Source organism: Mus caroli, unplaced genomic scaffold (genome assembly GCF_978045245.1).
Source record: "Mus caroli unplaced genomic scaffold, Mus_caroli_1 scaffold_11, whole genome shotgun sequence".
Classification (NCBI taxonomy): Eukaryota; Metazoa; Chordata; class Mammalia; order Rodentia; family Muridae; genus Mus; species Mus caroli.
The window spans coordinates 94,564,416-94,583,751 of record NW_028227266.1 but is presented as its reverse complement, the minus strand read 5'-3'; the positions used below and the strand labels follow the sequence as shown (position 1 = coordinate 94,583,751).

The 19,336-nt window shown below is 39.6% G+C and overlaps 1 protein-coding gene across 2 annotated transcripts in view; it reads left to right on the top strand.

The window, feature by feature from the left end:
- The window catches only part of Pls1 (plastin 1), a 94,711-nt gene that overhangs the window by 74,562 nt on the left and 813 nt on the right, over positions 1-19,336 (top strand). The window contains exons 10-16 of one of the 2 annotated variants that reach the window (XM_085827905.1): positions 891-1,086; positions 1,557-1,577; positions 5,438-5,516; positions 8,121-8,235; positions 12,098-12,231; positions 12,728-12,851; positions 19,092-19,216. In XM_085827905.1, the coding sequence (XP_085684031.1) occupies positions 891-1,086; positions 1,557-1,577; positions 5,438-5,516; positions 8,121-8,235; positions 12,098-12,231; positions 12,728-12,851; positions 19,092-19,216 (794 nt within the window). The remainder of the gene's footprint in view (positions 1-890; positions 1,087-1,556; positions 1,578-5,437; positions 5,517-8,120; positions 8,236-12,097; positions 12,232-12,727; positions 12,852-19,091; positions 19,217-19,336) is intronic. The other variant, XM_085827906.1, reaches the window with a different exon arrangement.

Sequence of the window (19,336 nt, the reverse complement as noted above, 5' to 3'; positions counted from 1 at the left end):
GGTACAGAGGATGAGACAGGTTGCCCTTGCTTTTAATGCTCTCATGATGGTCCACAGAGCGGCTTACTGTTTGTTACTGTTGAAACTGTAACAAACTTCCCATCACACAATGCAACAGTAGTATCAGCTATGATGGTGACATTTTCATCTAATGCATTAGTTCCCTGCTCACTGGTCTGCCTTACCTCAGCATGCAAACCCCATGTTCCTCGCTCACTGGCTTCTCTTTAATACCTTCTCTTCAACAGCTTCCCTTCCATTGGACATTTTCCTTACAGGTCTGAAATCCTCGCTTCCTCTTTAACTTTGTATGAAGCTCATCATTTTGAATGTAACTCCTAGGACCTGCTTCATATCTGAGATCTCTTAGCTCACATTGTCATCTGTCGTCATACGGACCCTTGTCCTTCATTTGCTCTTCTGTTTGGTCATTTGGCTCATTTTCTTTCCAGGAATTTGCAGTTTTGAGGGGTGCTATTCTTTTAGCTTTCTCTTTAAAAATTTTTATTTTTATTTTATATGTGTGGATGTTTAGTCTGCATGTATGTCTGTGCACCATGTGAGTTCCTGGTACCTGTGGAGGCTAGAAGAGAGCAGCGGATCCCATGGAACTGGAGTTACAGATAGTTTTGAACCTTCGTGTAGGTGCTGAGAATCAAACACCGGCTGCAGATGAACAGCTATTGCTCTTAACAACTGAGTCATTTCTCCAGTGCCCCAAGAGACTTTAAAATATTTAAAACAAATAAGGAAGTTGATTCGTGGTTCTTTCAGAGTCTGCTATTACTTGATGTATTTGTGGAAATGAAACTGCTTATAAATAGTATATTTATAAAATTATATCAATAAAAGTTTAATATTGACCATTCTTGTTTTATTTCTTGGTTTAGGAGAAAAACGACCTGAAGCGTGCTGGATTTATGCTCCAGGAAGCGGATAAGCTTGGCTGCAGACAGTTTGTCACTCCCGCAGATGTGGTTTCAGGGAACCCTAAGCTAAACTTAGCCTTTGTAGCGAATCTTTTTAACACATACCCATGCCTACACAAGCCTGACAATAATGACATTGATCTCAACTTACTGGAAGGTAGGTTCTTTCTGCTTTGAGTTGACTCGTTCATTTATTACTGTGGTAATGTCCTACTTCACTGTCCTGGGTGGGGGACTCTGGTGGGAGATGTGATGATGTGTGTGTCCAGAAGTGAAGTCACAAAAAGTTCAAATGACCAAAGTATGCTTGCCGGTAAGAAAAGCCTGGAATAAATTGTACTTAGCTGCCATTTCTCCATTAGAGTTAAGGGGAAACTGGCAGAGAGTTAAAGGATTCTCCTGAATGATTCTGTAATGTAGCTCTATCACCGATGGTGAGAATGAGTTATCTATTAGAAAAAGTAATCCTCCTTGCTAGCATGTTCCGTGTGAACGCAGGCCTGGCTTCATTGTTGCTCTTTTTAATGTTTGTAGAGTACATGAAAGATGATCATATTGATTACTTGTGTGTAGGTGGTTATCTGTCTGATAATATAATACTTTCCTGTTTTGCTTCATGAAATGCAGATTTGACCCCTCCTAATGTAGGTACTGTATTTAGTTCTTTTCTATATCCTATAAATATATCCATTCTGCGTTTTCCTTTTACTAGTGGCATTTATTCTTCCCATCTGGGTTGATAGTTACTGCTTTGCATTCTCATGCTCTGTTGTCTTACTATGCCTACAGAATGAATGACTGCAAGCAAGAAATGCAAATGGGATTTAATCACATAGAGCAAGGCTTTGATTATGTTCACTCTACCTAATTTGCCTTCTAGAATGATGGGATATGGCGGCAAACATATTAGAAACCAGTTTTAGCAATTAGACTTCATGGTTTGATGTGAAGTCTTTGTCTCTCTCCCGTGACAAATCCTAGCTTTTTATCATATGTCTTTGAAAGAATTTATGGGTCACAACACATTTTATTTCATACTCTTTGTTACATATTCTAAATGTCATTGAAGCTTACAATCTATGAATTGTCTTAATGGCAAAAGCGTTCTCTATAACTAGTTCTTTCTCCTCATCTCTGTTACTTAGATTGTCTGCCACTCTCCTCCATTCTCATATCCTCACCCATTCGAACACCATTCATTCATACTGAAATGAAGAGTGAAAGCAGTGGTCCAGAGGACTGTGGGAGGGAGAGCCAACCCTGAGACTTAGTTCCCCCATTTAGGAAGCTAGGAGGATTTTACATCTCAGTGTGTGCTCTCCACAACCCATTTCTACTGTCCTCCCTGTGAGATGGAGTGAGTGAGTCGACTTCGTAGTCTTACCTTGGGCTGTCCCACTAGAGTTCCACTGTGTGATTTCAGTATCACAACTAATGACATTTCAGATTTAAAAAAATTATATTTGAATCATAATGATAAAAAGTTAAATATATAATTATATAATTAATCTAATACACTGTTTCTGAGAGTCTTGTCAAATAACTACTATATTCTCTACAAAATACATCACTGAGTAAAAATGACAAAAACATAGATTTCATTTGTTTTTTAAGCAGAGAAAAGAATTAGAGTTAAAAAACCAGAACTAAAAAATTCAGCTAAAAAGGAAGACTCTTTTTTTCTGAGTCTGGAAAATTTCAAAATCCCTGTGTGTCTTACAGCAGAAGGCATTGTTTAGAGTGGCATATGAGAAATGGTCTGCTTTTTATAGTTACTGAACTCTTTGCTAAATACCCTTCCCAACTTGCTCGCTCTCCTCTTTGTCATGTGTGGGTTTCTTGGCTGGTGTTCAGCATGCTTTTGAGAGTTTTCAGTGTGAACATGGTTGCTACATATTTCCACTAGTATTTCCTACACCTGATAAAATACTGTGGGGAATATCTATCAACCCTCTCTCTTTAGAACATATGTATGTCCTGACAAAGCTACCAACGATGACTCGACTTGGACAGTCATTGGATTATTTTCTTCTGTAAATTTGTTTTGACAGATCTTTATGAAAGTTTGACCTTATCACATCCCAAATTCATATGCTAGTATGTCTCATTGGCAGAGAATGTTTGCCTCTAGGGAACTACTGAAGTTTAAAAGCCCAATCAAGTCGTCCTTCATATCAAATTGTGCCAAACGCATACGCTGCATACAGGGAGACATCCTGAGACTTCAGCTGTGATGAAAGAAAATGCATACACCATATAGTTAGGAAGACTTTGTTCAAATCATGTTTCCACCATTTAATATCTGAGTAACATCTGCAAGCCTTGGTCTGGTTTTCATATCATATATATTATAACTAATAATATTGATTCTGAAGAATCACAGAGGAAGCTTGATGTGATCACGAATCAAAGTACTTACTCGGCAGCATGTGCTTAGTAACGGTCAGGATGGGAGAAGAAAAACCCATTCCAGTGAGCGTGGAGTATGGCATTTCTTCCTCTGTCTTCTTAATAACATACTTTAAAAATATATACTTGTATTGAAACTTTTGCCCATTTGACTTGGAAATTAAAACGAATATTTTATAGTGCTTTCAGCAACCTTAGAAATTAAGATTTTTTAGCTACACAGTTGCCTTGGTTGTCTAACGATCTGAAAGCATTTTTAGCCTGCAATACATATGTTTTCGCAATGCTTTACTGTGGCTCCTGCACCAATGCATAGTGCTTGTAGCTTTGAGCATCTGTTTACCAAGATGACTTAAGTGGCACTGGGTAAATAAATGCTCACTTAGAGAAGTCTATTTTACTTTCCATGTGTTAAAAAGTCAAAATAACTTAATTAGTTGAGAACAGGGAAAAAAATACAAAACTCCAAAGCTTATAATAGTTTTCAAACTTTAGAAATGTAAACTTAATGTCTTTTTAAATATCTATTGCATCAACAGTTTCAATGGACTTTGAGTATCTTAATCAAAATTGTAACATTCCATCTTTTGTAGTTTAGAAACATAACTTGGATTTTCCTAACTAGAAGCAATGTAAATGTTTTCTAGTTACTGAAGAAGAATGTATCTTAATACCATATCAGTAAGTTAGAGAAAGACCCAAAAGACACATGCAAGTCATGTGAGTCAAGCATTGAACATAACGTGCTTATGCTATGTCATGTAGGAAACAGTTCAGGGATTTTAATTTGCACAACTCAGTTTCACTTGGCTCTTCGAGAAAAGATTCCCCCCGTCAACTGTTTATTATAAAGTAGTTTAGCAGGAAAGACAGACAGATCAGTTGATTTTTGAGACCAGAAGGACAATTTAAATGAGAAATTATTTGATTAATAAAACTAGAATTACTGATTTTGCTAAGTGTTAGATAATAGCGGTAAGGATCTACATGGAAATAGAGTGAAGAGTTTACTTCCTGAATAGTTGATAGAAATAACAGAATCACTTACATTGTACAGGGCTTTGGTCCTTTGTGGACATGCAGGTTCATATTCTGTGATACTTAGTTTGAAGTTGACTATAGAGGTGACTGAGAGTCATGGAGTTCAGGTGGTTATAAATTTCTATGCCAAGTGGCACTGCAAGTCTCTTGCAGACCAAACTCTGGAGTGACCCACACTGGCCTGTGTGTAGAAGTGATTAGGTTTTATTTAGCCTTGGAGAGTTTGGGAATAAGATAGTTTCTAAGTTATTTTATTGTCCCCCAGCTTTGTGAAAGACTAAGAAGAAATCTAGTCACTTAGGACAATTTACTCTCAGTAGATTTCTCTAAGTCAGATATGGCAAGGAGAGCTCCCATCTCCCTCCAGGTTGTGTATGCCATGCTCATGGTTGTGTTTTTGTTTTGTTTTGAAATCTATGGTGTACACCCAGGGAGACAGGCTAAACCATTGAGCTTCTCTATGGGGTCCAGGAACTTACTGTGATGAAATGTACCTCAGAACAAAATGACATGACATGGGTGGTCTGTGTTCCTCAGGAATTTTCAACGATCATGATCTTAAATAACTCAGAAAGCTGGAAAAGGTTGATACCCCTCACTGCATAGCTTTTACATCACCTGAAATCTTCTCTCTGCTTCATTACCGGGTGTAAAGTGTAGATCCGTGTGCCCAGGATGTTTCCTGTCTAACATAATCTTCTCAAATGCGGAAGGTGGCATCTTCCAGGCCATTTCCTGTGCCCGCTAAAAGATTGGTTTTATGGTCAGCCAAACCAAGTCCCTACTCTATTCTACTTAAGTTACCTTTATACTATCTGTTACATCCCTGGACAGAAACCCCATGACTCAATAGTAGTTCACAGACCTCGAATAAGGGAACCTAGATGGAGAGAGAACAAACAGAGACTTCCTAGATAGTTGGGATGAGGAAAAAAAAATCTCCCCTTAAAGAAATTGCACGTCAGACAAAGAGGCTAGTTTACCCCGACCAGAATGCTTTAAGACTAATTGCTAATTATTTTGGCCTGCATCATCAGTGTAGCCTCTGTCTCCTCTAGGTGAGAGCAAGGAGGAGAGGACGTTTCGCAACTGGATGAACTCGCTGGGCGTGAACCCGTACATCAATCACCTGTACAGGTAAACACGGGGCCGCCTTAGCCTTGCCTTCGCGGCCTGACGTCTTCAGTTTCACTTGACTTCCAACCTGAGGATATTTTCTCGAATCACAAGGATTTAGGAGTGCTGGGAAATGGCAGTCGGTTTTTTTCTTTTTCAATTTTTAAGTGTTGTGTAAAAAAAAAAAAAAAGAGTATGATAATAGTATTTGATTATGTTACAAGAGTAAATTTCCAAGTGTAGTTGATCATGAATATAAGAATTTATTTCATCAATAAGGTTTAGAATAACAGTAATATCTAATAAATTATTCTCGTCTACATACCTTTATTTTTCACTATGACTAATAGTTTTTATTACACCTTATTTATACTGTAATTTTTACACATGACTCTTCTTATTTGTAGAAATAATTCTTTTTTCCCTGGATAATTATTTTAGTTTTGTCTTATTGTTTGAAATTTTTAAAATTAATTTCATTGTTTTCAAAAATGTTGTTTTTCTTCATTGTAAATCTCCCCACTCTCACTCCAGCCTCCTCCCCCTTCTGCTTGTCCAGCTTGATTCTCTCCAATCCCTCCATCATTTCCATCACGGCTTTCTGTGATCATGTCCTACACACGTATTCATGATAGATTATAAGTTTAGATCTGCACATGAGAGAAATGTGCAGCGTGTCTTCCTGAGTCTGCTCACTTCATGGAACACCACACACTCCATCTACACCTATTTCCCATGTGTGTCCTATTTTCATGCAAGGTAGCTCTTGGGGCACAACGCCTGATGTCTTCTGGGTGGCCCCGTGCACATGCATCTATTTGCCTGCACACATATGTCCACTCACACATAAAACATCTACATGAATGAATATGCATGCACACACACTAAAGTTAAAAGAGCATTAATATTTGCTGAGACTCAAGGTAACTTACACATTTCAAGAACACTAAAATTTTCAATGGTTAAAAGAAGACAATTGACCAAAATTTTAGTTAAAATATGTTTGATTATTATTATGATATTCTTCTTAAAATATTAGTAAAGGGCTCAAGGCATATGCATTTTGTCATAGCTCACTTTCAGAAGATCTTCAAAAGTAACGTAATCTTCAAGGGAGCCCTTGGAGATAGAAAAGCAATAGCCAAGCATCTAGTTAGCGCCAGCAGCATGTGCCTGTGATTTTGGGTTTGGATTTTATTCCTAGTTCACCCCTGAGCACTTGGTTCCCCACCTAACAGTGTACTCAGTCGGTACCAAAGCAACTAGACTAACGCTGATCTTAACTAAATATCTTTCTCTTTAAATAAACTATGAAACTTACTTTCAGAACTATTAGCCCTTGAGCTCTTCTGTTATCAATTGGTTCTGTAATTTATTGTGAAATCCCTGGAACTTACTCAGCTCTTTGGGCTTCAGGTTTCCATTGTTTAGAGCAATAATAATAATAATAATAATAATAATAATCATATCATAGTATATAAGGAGGGCGAGATTCTGGAACTTGAAGACATTAGTGATTTATTTTTGCATACAGAGTGCTCACGCACTTTTCCAGTCAGACTGGAATGACATTGTGTGTAGGTGTCTTAATACATTAGATGTCTCCATCACTCAGCACAGAGCTGAACTTCAACCATTCACTGCTGCCTGGTGCGTGCTCAGTGAAGGAGCAGAAACCGAGAGAGCCAGTCCAGAAGTTACTGGGGGAGAAAAGGCACGCGTTCCATCCTTCACAGAACGGCTTCTGCTTTATTTCTTTCACAGCAGGAGCCGAAGTCAAGACTCCACCACCGACAGACTGCCAGCTTCTCAGAGAACTTATGTTTATGATTCCAGAGTAGCAGTATTCTCTAGTAGTTTTACATTCAGAACTCTTACTTCCTTGTAAATTCTTTTCTCTGAACTTTTATTATTGAACAGGAAGAGCTACGCACTGAGTGGCTGTGATTTTCCTATGATTGATTTTAAAGTTAGTAAAAACCTTATATATAACACACGAACTCATTCTATTGTACAGGCTTCAAACAATAAAGTATATGGAATAAAATAAAAATGTAATTACCCCTTGTTCCCTCTCATAGTCCCCCTTTTTCTGCTCACAAGTAATCACTTTTAGCAATCCAAACACACACACACACACACATATATACACACACACATATACATATATATACATACACATGTATATATGGCTAATTTTTCATTAAACAAGAACAAACTATATCTGCCACTTACATTTAAACACTTAATGTATCTTGTACAACATTTTATATCAGGCTTTTCAGACCAAATTTAATAGCCCAGGAGTTTATAGTAAGGTTAGTTGACTCAATAGTATATTTTTATAATACTAGACATTTACATTGTTTCTGAGTTTATAAAAACAGTGGCAACACAAATCTTCATATGTGTGCATGTGTATTAGTGCATACAAATGCCTCAGAAACATGGAAAAGATTGGACAGATTCTTAGGTTGAAAGTTTGAGGTCAAATGAAGCGTCTTGTCATTTCTAAGCTTCAAAGGACTCTTGTGTGTTTAAGGACACATATCCATCTGCCGTGTGTTCACCAGTAATACCACAGACTACTTCCCCTTCCTGATATTTGTTTCCCTCCTGTTTCAGTGACCTTGCAGACGCTTTGGTGATCTTTCAGCTCTACGAGATGATCCGCGTGCCAGTCAACTGGAGCCAGGTGAACAAGCCTCCGTACCCTGCTCTGGGAGGAAACATGAAGAAGGTGAGCAGAGCGACCGTGGCTAGATCGCTGTCGCGCTGATGGAAAGCCAACGGCTTAGTTTCTTAAATGTCAGTGTGTGCTTTGTGCCTGTAGATTTATTTCAACTCAAAATGGTCTAAACTTAACGGGTGCTTTATAAGCTCGGTTATTAAGTGTTTAGAAAGATGAAGGCAGTCCTTCCAGGCAGACACTTCATTACACTGTTTTCATCTTTAGCAGGCTGTGGTACTTATGCTCTTTGAGATGCACCCTGAGTGCACTCTTCGGCTGTAATTGCTAAGTCTTAACAGCGTGCTCCTTCATTTATGCGGCAGATACACTTTTGACTTCCTGCTACCTGCACAGCACAGTGCATGACAGAGAAAAGTGCACGCCGTGAGATGGTGCTTAGGAAACCCTGCATAAACGATGGTGATATGGGATGGTGATAGGTATACCAGCGACTGTGAGCGAAATGAGAACAGAGAGGGGTTTTAAGAGACAAGGGCCACCTGTTAGCCTATGCTAATGGCATCACGTAGGGAGTTGGACAAAAGGAAGGGAACAGATAGTGGTGGGAAGGTATGTAGCTGAGAAAAGAACTCTTAGAAACAGCACTCATGTTTATGACACTTCCAGAATCGCTTTGGTAATATATAGCAAGACTATTTAATACAATCCTCTGACTGTATAATTTCAGCTTATTGACTCATGAAAACCTAGAAAGTCAGGCTGGGAAGATAGCTGAGTCAGGACAGTGCTTGCTGTGCAAACATAAAAACCTGAGTTCCGTCCCTATGATCTTTATAACAAGCCGGGTGTGATGCTGTGTACCCAACTTAAAGCCAGATGCTACCCCAGACGCCTCTACCCGCCCTGTACATTAGCTCTGATTTGTGGTTTCCTATTCGTCACTGGTTGTATTGGCAGCATCTTGGACTCTACACAGCAACCCCATCTCCTTTCTTACCACCATCTCTCCTTTCCATGTTTCACACAGAAGCCATGAGTGTAGGTAATTGGAAAGGTTTCACTGTCCCACTTCCTGTTCACCCTCACTGTCCCACTTCCTGTTCACCCTCACTGTCCCACTTCCTGTTCACCCTCACTGTCCCACTTCCTGTTCACCCTCACTGTCCCACTTCCTGTTCACCCTCACTGTCCCACTTCCTGTTCACCCTCACTGTCCCACTTCCTGTTCACCCTCACTGTCCCACTTCCTGTTCACCCTCACTGTCCCACTTCCTGTTCATACTGTTGCATGTGTTATTTTCATAAACTAGAAATTCATTTAACTTATATACATCCCCATAATGGTTATTTCTACTAAATATGCTAAGCAGGGATAACTATGAGTACTAGAATTGTTTTAGCTTTTTAGTATAAAAAATTATTATATTAATTTTGAGTGTGAATGGGTGTGTGTGTGTGTGTGTGTGTGTATGTGTGTGTGTGTGTGTGTATCAGTGCATCACTGGCTCAACTATTTTGAATGAATCCTTGACTAACTGTTGAAAGCAAAGCAATTATACTATTTTTCCTAGTGTTCATTCCAAAGTGTATCTAATAAACACCTTTTTCCTAGTAGTATAATAAGATTTTAAGAGCTGGGACTGGACAGATGGCCCAGCAGTTGGGAGCGCTGGCTACTCTTCCAGAGGACCTGGGTTCAGTCCTAGAACCTGCATACTGGCTCAGAACCATGTCTCATTCTAGTTTCAGAAGATCCGATGTGCTCTCCAGTCACTGTATGCACGTGGCAAAACACCCAAGTACTAAAGTAAAAAGAGGAAAATTAAAAAGATTTTAGAGCTTACAATTTCACCAGAGCAGAAAGCAGGCTATGGTGATGGTTTAGTGGGTAAAAGTCCTTTCTACAGGCCTGAGGACCTGACTTCAAATCCCAGGAATTCACATACAAACTGGACAGTTAGAACCAGTGTCTATAATCCCAGTACTCCTATAGAGAAATGGGGGTGGGGAATCACTCCAAGCTTTAGGGTATGCAGAAAAACAAGCTGGAAGGTAACGACTGGTGCCTGAGGTTGTTCTCTGACCTCCACATGTGTGCTGTAGCGTGCATATGCCCCATTCATACACATGTGCGCACATACACACACACACATAGAATCTACAACTGTAATCACAAAGAGAAAAAATCGTAAAGTGAAAAAAATGAAAAGCATGCCTCTGTACAATGATGTACATAGATGTACATAGATGTACTAGATGATGAGGGATAAGAAACCTCTGTAGAGACTGGACCAAAACATGTTAGAGAGGGCTTAATGGAGCCCTATGACTAGAAGTCAGTGAGTAGGTGGGGAAATGATTTATGTGGTGTGGGTCATCGTTATGTTCTGTTACTGTGAAGGGACACCATGACCAAGGCAACTCTTATCAACGAAAGCATGCTTACAGCTTCAGGGAGCAGCCAGTTATTATCACGGCAGGAAGCAAACAGAGATGGGCTGGAGCAGCAGCCGAGAGCTTCACATACTGATTGACAGGCAACAGGGAGAAAGGGAGGCTTGCTGGGTTTGTCGCAGGCTTTTGAAAACCTCAGTACCCACCTCCGGTGGCACATCTCCTCTGACCAGGCCACCTCCAGTGACACATCTCCTCTGACCAGGCCACCTCCAGTGGCACATCTCCTCTGACCAGGCCACCTACAGTGACACATCTCTAACCAGGCCACCTTCAGTTGCACATCTCCTCTAACCAGGCCACCTTCAGTTGCACATCTCCTCTAACCAGGCCACCTCCAGATGCACATCTCCTCTAACCAGGCCACCTCCAGTGGCACATCTCCTCTAACAAGGCCACACCTCCTAATGCTTCCAAACAGTCCATCAGCTAGGGACTCAGCATGATCATATATGCGCTTATGGGTGACATTACTCAAGCCACCGCAGTGTTTACAAATCAGATTTTTGCTGTAGCAGATGAGAAAAAAGCTGAAGTGTGGTTCCGATAAGGTTATTTAGTTTTGCTTTGTGATGCTTGTGTTGGGATTGAACCCGAGGCCTTTCTGATACTAGGGAAGCACGCCCCCACTGTGCTCCCACTCTGTGACACTAGTTCAGGGAGACCTGAACCAGTGAGCATCTTCTCACTTCAGATAGAGAATTGATGACAAGCCAAGGTGAGGACACCACCAAAGTCCAGATTGGTGAACCAACGAGTTTTATTTATTGGGGTCATTTACAGGATTACGGGTGAGGGTTCTTTATACAGGTGTGGGTGAGGGGTTACTTACAGGAGCAGAATCACTGAGGTCCACCTCAGCATCAGTGACAGCTCATGAAACCAGAAACTTAGAGCTCACTGCACAACCTGAAGGGTGCTTAGCAGGTTGGAGAGCCCCCTTTTCAGATGGCTCAGCTGGTCTCAGGCTCACCTAAGCAGCCCAGTTACTCTGAGAACATCTCTCAGCAGTCCGTACTGATCGTATAAGCTTGGGAGGGAGAAGCCCCCCCCCCGGAATGTTTCACTTCCCTTTAGAACACCCTAAGTCTTAAGAGACTTCCCTCCCTGGCACAAACTGTTACACAACAGCCACATCCCAGACAGAGCCTTTGCTGATCATGTGGACAAGGACCTGAATGTCAAAGAATGCACCAAATCAAAGGTTTTAGCCGTAGACTTTTCATTAGTAAACTGTGTAAGCTGCAGTCAGGACTTCAGGGTTCAGCCATTTTTGTAATCTAGGTCAATCCCAGCCTTGTGAAATGGGTGTCATTGATTCATTTGGTTACTATGAAATAAAATTTGGTCACATATGATGTCATTGCTGTTGCAGGCGGTTGACCTAGTTAGAGCAGTCTGGGGATGTTTTTGAAGACCTGCTTTGATACTAACAGTTAGCTTTTTGTGCTTTCAGATTGAAAACTGTAACTATGCAGTTGAGCTTGGGAAGAATGAGGCCAAATTCTCTTTGGTTGGCATCGCCGGGCAGGACTTAAATGAAGGGAACGCAACACTTACCCTGGCACTGGTGTGGCAGTTGATGAGAAGGTGAAGGCCCGTGTCTTTAAAGTAACACAGATTCCTCCAACAGATCATCTGAACCAAACCTGTAGCTATTTTCAGAGACTTGTGAACATAAATAACAGACAATATGAAATGAGTTAGTCCCATAGAAGATTTGTTATTGGTTATATATTTTCAAAATTAGAGTGGGCTAATCTCTAGCAATATAATCACTTAACATCAATACCTCTTAAATGGCTTTGTAAGGAGTTGTTTTAAATTTTTAAAACACTATCTGGTAGTGTCTGGCTTTGGTTAGTGAGCGTTTTAACCTTTGAACGTAACAAAGTGCGAATGCCAGGCTAAAGTTAGGAATATTGACTTCTGGAGACGGGAACTTGCCATCCTCCAGCTTCAGTTCCACGGGTGCTGATGTTCCAGGTGGAAGGACCGCTTGGCTGTTCCTTAAGTGCTGATGTCTGATATGTGTGAGAACAAATCCCATCATCCCCTTGTCTCAAGTTCATCATTTCTGTTGCAGATACACGCTGAAAGTGTTATCAGACCTTGGAGAAGGTGAAAAAGTCACTGATGATATCATTATTAAATGGGTCAACCAGACCCTTAAAAGTGCAAACAAGAGTACTTCTATTTCCAGCTTCAAGGTAATCAAGAAATTAAATAAAAACAAGTTATTATCTAAGTCTCATGGAAGGGAGTTTTAATGAGAATTATCTTAGTGAGGTTTAGAGTTATATTAGTATTAGAGCCCAGAAACATATGACCCAGGAATTTAGGCATGTACAACCTAGTGATAATTAGAATTCTTGTAGTTTTTTGATTGGTTATCTGTTGAACACAAGTGCAGGTTAGTGCATTTAATATGGTAATCTGATGTTAGAAATAGAATTGAGAAAAAAATCCAGTTGTGAAATGTAAAGAAAAAAGAATGTGGAAAGCGTTGGTTGTTTATATAGGACCTGTAATGTTTTGTGCCCCCTAGCAGCGGTCTCTGAGTTGCATGGGCATCATGTTCAAGGCATACAGAGCCGGCCAAACCGATGCAAGTGGGGATTGAGAAAACGGGTAGGAACCAGTTCTTCCCATCCGGCTTCATGGTGCACTTAACAATGTCCTCTGAGCATTTGCAGATGACCCATAAAGCACGGGAATGCGGCCTGCACACACGTACACATCCACTAATCCATGCATCTTCATTGTGTTTTGCTGTTGCATGCAAGTTGGTATTAGCTACAAATAAGCATGTCTGCTTGAACATGTTCATCCAGTGACCCTTGTGTTTGTGATTTTTATTATATGTTTTTAAAAAGCCCAGCAATGCCTATTTTAAAAATTATCTTTAAAAGTGCCAGTAGACAAAGCTCTAAGCTGTATTTAAAGATATTTACCCGTCTTTATTGTTTTCTCTGCCTTTGCTCTATGTATTTAACAGTGTTTGAGAGTAGCAGAAATGTCATTTATTGATGAATTCAGTCATTTTATAAAAACGAAGGATCCATGTGGTTTTAACAGAGTAGATCTTGGGAGAGATACTCCCTGGGTCCTAATTCAAGTACATCCTTTTTTCTTCTTTTATAGCTTCAAAGTCACTAGTGACACTATTGTTTGTTGATCTTTTTTTTAAACTAGCTTTCAGTCTGTGATTTGTCTCCATGATTTAGATATGAAGTATATTTTAAATGTAAAATAGGAATGTGGTATATTATAACATTCTCTAGTTGGTCTTCTTTGAAAATATTATGCTAATGTTATACATACCTGCCTACTTACTAATACTTATTAACAAATAAGGATGGTAGGATGCTTGGCCAGCATGCAGGAGGACCCAGGTTTGATTCCAGGTAACAACAAGCAAATAAATATATAAGTAAGTAAGTAAGTAAGTAAAGTGATCAGATACAGTGAAGAAACATTTAGGGACACAAGTAATATATTGAAGTATTACTATTAATTGGCTTAGATCTAGCTAAAGAAAAAGCCATAAAGTGTAAGAAGGTTTATTTAGCCTTCAGTGTTTAGCATTTACATTAAAGGCAAAACTTATAAAATGAATGTGATACAACTATGGAGTAAATGATAAAATAAACCAGTACAAATGATCTCACTGACCTTCCCAACTCAGTGGTCAGTGAGGAGTGGGCAGAGAAAGCAGACTTGATGGTGGAAGATGAGCTTGAATATAATAAACACTTAAACACCTTGAGAGAGAGAAAGAGAGAGAGAGAGAGAGAGAGAGAGAGAGAGAGAGAGAGAGAGAGAGAGAACGTAGAATTGGTGGACAAAAAAAGGAGCCAGCAAGCTAGAAGCTTCCATCTTGAATAAAGGCAAGGTTGAGAGCGTATTGTACAAGACAGATTGAGTCAAGATGGGGGAGAAATTTGCCCTCAATAAAGCGGTGCTGAGTAAAAGGAGTAATGTGAAGAAGGAGATTGTTTCAGAAAGAAAAGTCCCAAGTATGCAGACAGGACGGGCCAGAAGCCTGGTGTGACTGAACAGAGTGTAGGCCTCCCAGCAGAGCTATTGTGAGATGGGACTTGGCTTCTCGCTTTGGAAAAGCAGGGGAAAGAGCAGCCAGTTATGGATAATTGGGGTAATTTGAGAAAACAGACAACACTAGTTAAAACTGAGAATTCAGACTTTGTGATCCACCAAGTGAAGGATGTAGTTGAAAATGGGCATATATTCTACAAACCCTGTGATGGAGAAGGTTCGCAGAGAATACACGGCTTGAGAGTGTGGCCTTACTTGTAACAGAGATAAGATAGAAACGTAGAAGAAGCGTGATAACCAAAGGCAGGAGGTTAAGAACAGGGCAGCAAATGGCTTTTCCCTGTTACAGGAAGCATTTGGCTGAAGGCTATCAAGTGGTACTAGTAAGAAATTGTTAACCACATTCAAGACAGATGATATAATTAGGCACTTTAGAGAAGACATATTTAACCCTTTTATTTGTAAAGAATTTTCCCCTCACCAAGAAGATAGAGAAGTACTACCTCAGTGATGAATAATAATTACAGTGAGACTATTTGTCACTACACTGAGCACTCTGCACAACCCTAGGAGGGAAAGGTGAGCATTAGAGACATTAATAACCTGCCTGCCACCGTGCACCTTTCAAAGGGAAGAAAGAATTGGCTTTCTTATCAACGTCTGTCTACTTGCAGATTCAAAACCAAACTCTGCAGTTGTATGGTGCTGGGTTTCACCTGCTACCTATGTGACTGACATGTTATTCATTCTGTTAATATCAAAGCTATTAGGTGCCTTGTTATGGTGGCTACCAACCAGTGTTTTCAAAGAGCTTACTGTTCGAGGAAGTACACAAATAAGAAAAGGAGCAGTGCGGTCTGAGGGGTCCGCAGTCCTTTGTAAATCAGCTGAGGGGGTGGCGAATGGCAGTGCCTAAAGACATCTGTTTTTCAGAGACCTTGGCAGTTTGCACTAGTACCTGGCCTACATCTATTGGTGAAAGAAACAACGAAGTATATGGCTTTTCATTTAGTACTTGTGTTTTCTCAGACAAGGTCTACTGTTAATCTCTCTGTGTTTCAGTTTCCTAAAATCTGAGATGGTGATAATGTCTGTCCTATAGGGTCATTGTAAAACTAAATAAGCTAACAAACAGAAAACAACTTTAGCATGTCCGGTACACAGTAAAGGCTCAATAATGCCGCTTACTATACTAATGGCCCTGCCTATATATAAAGGTCATTTTATGTGAAGGGACTCCTGTTAAGTCTTTTAGAAAACTCTCTTGCTCACATCCTTGTTTCTTCTACTTTTATTTTTAAAAACAACATCAACATCAATAGTAAAATATAATATCAAATCAAAGGAAAAAGTTTATTATCTTAGAAATCAAGATTATAGAGACTATTTTTTTCTTTTCTTTTCTTTTTTTTTCTTGGTTTTTCGAGACAGGGTTTCTCTGTATAGCCCTGGCTGTCCTGGAACTCACTTTGTACACCAGGCTGGCCTCGAACTCAGAAATCCACCTGCCTCTGCCTCCCAAGTGCTGGGATTAAAGGCGTGCTCCACCACGCCCGGCATAGACACTATTTGTGCTTATATAATTTCTTTGTGCTTAACTTAAAGGAAAGTGCTATAAATGTCTTTAGATATGTAACTAAGGATGGCCACACTATCCTCTACCCCTTTGCAATAAGATAATGTCTTAAATGATAATGTGCAAGTCAGAAGATAGGTCTGTTATTTAAGGATCTGGTATAAGCTTTAGAAACTTAAACTTTTCATTTAATTCAGTACAAACTTTTCCCATGGTAAAACATGAAAAATAGAAGGGAAAAGAAAACATTATTTTCTAAACCTAAATCAAGATATATTTAAAATGCCACAAGCACGTAAACAATCAAAATAAAGTACAATTAGGTCATTTGTCTGTATTTGAATCATAGAAATGTATGAAAAGTGAGCCAGGGAAATTTTTAAATTATCCTAAAGTGACATAACCAGTAAGTTTCTCTTTAGAAAGTGTCACATCCTAGAGTCCAGCTTCATGGACAGATTAACAGACTCATTATCGGTGAGGGAGACTAGGCCTGTCCTTAGTTTTCTTTGCAGTGCTGAGGATGAAGTTGTACCCTCAGGCCATTACCAGGGCTCTAATCCTCGTGCTAGCCAGCACTCCAGCTGATTTCCAGACAGGTAGTCTGCAGAGTCCACACTGAGAAAAAGGGAATGGGTTGCTTTTCAGAATCAGGAAGGATACTAAACGCCAAGTACCAGCATCATTTAGATGTGAGATACTTAATTTTTTTTTAATCTTCCATTTGTATCCCAAAACCTGTTTTCTTCTAGAATAAATACACTAAGTTTATGGCCTCTCAAACGTCACAAAACATTCTTCAAATTATTTTCAGTCATTTATTATGAAGCTGTATTTGGCCAGAAACTGTATTTGTACTTTCACTATACTCTAGTAAAAATCAAGAATCCTGTGGCATTCCCATCCCAGAGTTTAGGTAAAAACGTGTTCCTGGCCTCCATGGTAAGAATGTAAATTGGTTTAAGTTAAAGAGAAGGGTACTGATGACAATAACGGAAGTGCAGAGGTTCCTTCCGCTTCAGAACCAGTTGAGCCAGCGCTTTCCCTCCACACCCACTACTGTGTTGGTATTCAACATGCCACCTTTACCCCAAAGCTGCTGCTCTTCTTGGTTGTGTTGCTGATTATGAAAGAGTGCTCATCTCCTCGTTCACATTCAGAAAAAAGTTGTTGATTTCTGAAAGCTGAATTCACTTAGGCTCAAATAAAGTTATTGGGGTAAACAGGATAGAACCGCTGTTCATCTTAGACGAGGAGCTCTCCATGCTATTGCTGCCCCTGGACAAGGGCTTCTAGGTACTTTTCTTTCTCCTCTTCCTCTTTCTCCTCATCCTCCTCTTCCTCCTCCTCTTCTACTTCTACTTCCTCCTCCTCTTCTCCTCCTCCTCCCCCCCCCTCAGTTTTCTAGATAGGGTTTGTTTATTTGTTTGTTTGTTTTTGGTGTAGTTCTGGCTGTCCTGGAACTAGCTCTCTAGACCAGGCTGGCCTCAAACTCAGAGATTCATCTGCTTCTGCTTCCTGATTGCTGGGATTATGGGATTAAAGAGGTTGGCTACCGACACCAATACTTTTCTTCTTAATTACCCCTTCCCTGTCAGTTGTTTGTTATTATAGGTATTTTGCCTACATGTAAGGCTGTGTACCATGTTCAGATCTAGTGACTGTGGAGGTCAGAAGTGGGCTTCAGATCTCCTGGAACTGGAATTACAGATAGTTATAAGCCATCACATGGGTGCTGGGAATTGAACCCAGGTCCTCTGGAAGAGCAGTCAATATTCTTAACTGCTGAGCTGTCTCTTCAGCCCTTTCATGTGAATTTTTAATGCAGACCTATGTTGTACATCTGCTTATGTACTGTATGCTTTATACATAAAGTTTGTTTAGAGTACATGACCTATACCAGTTCAGTTTCATTCCTAGATCACTGGATGCCAAGAGCTTCCCTTGAAGCTCATGTCCACATGAAAGGTATGGACAGCAAAAATATGGGTTCTGTTAGAATCCAGAGAGATATGGAGTGAGCGGGTGTTGGATAGGCAAGCAAGAGAGGCTATTTTTTTTCAACCTGAGAACAACCATTTTTCATATGCAGGCAAGTTGCAAAATCAGTTCGGATTAGGATTTTTTTAAAATTTTAACTACAGTACTCTATTGCCTAGAGTAGTTGTCCATTTTTAATTCACTCTTGAAGTGACTGCAAAATGGAATGTCTTGGATATTAGTGCTAGACTGTCAGAGCTCAGATGCTTTGTATTTATCGGCTATGTTAGCCATTTGATCTTTTTGGACTTACATACTTCATTGTTAAAAGAAGATATAGTTCACTTATTTCTTGGGATGTAGGATTAGAAATAGCAAGATATTTAAATCACTGAGAACACCATCTTTTGTAAACACCAGGTTCCTTTCACTAGTTTACTTTCCTTTCTGAAAATCCTTTGTTGAAATTTGTGGCTTACAAATAAGAAATTATTAATTTAAAATGCATCAAATCCATCATGAAAGTTATTTTTCACAGAATGGATGTAACAGTTATCATAACCATATATAGTAGGTTTTATCAAAAGTAGGAATTATCATAACCATAAATCTTATTCAGGTATAGGGCAACTCTCTTTCTACAGTATAATTTACATGAAGACTAAGGGAAAATCATATTTTAAAATGCATATTACATGTGTTGGTTGCAGAAAAGCTTACTATTAAGTACAAAGATAATCTGTAGATTGGTTTCAGTTACATGACTATGACCAGAAGAGGCTGACATTTGTGAAAATTAAAGGTAAGCTGTTCATGCATGTCTATCTTTATCTCCTAGGATAAATCTATTAGTACAAGTTTGCCTGTCTTAGATCTAATAGATGCCATTGCACCAAACGCAGTCCGTCAAGAAATGATCAAGAGAGAACACTTGACTGACGAGGACAAACTGAACAATGCTAAGTAAGCCCTCTGGTCTCTGAGACCACAGCGATCTGCTCGTCATCTAAAATCCTCGCAGGGACGCTCTTACCCTTTAAAGTACAATTTCTGTGGGGAATATGGTTTTTAATAAAATCCTTA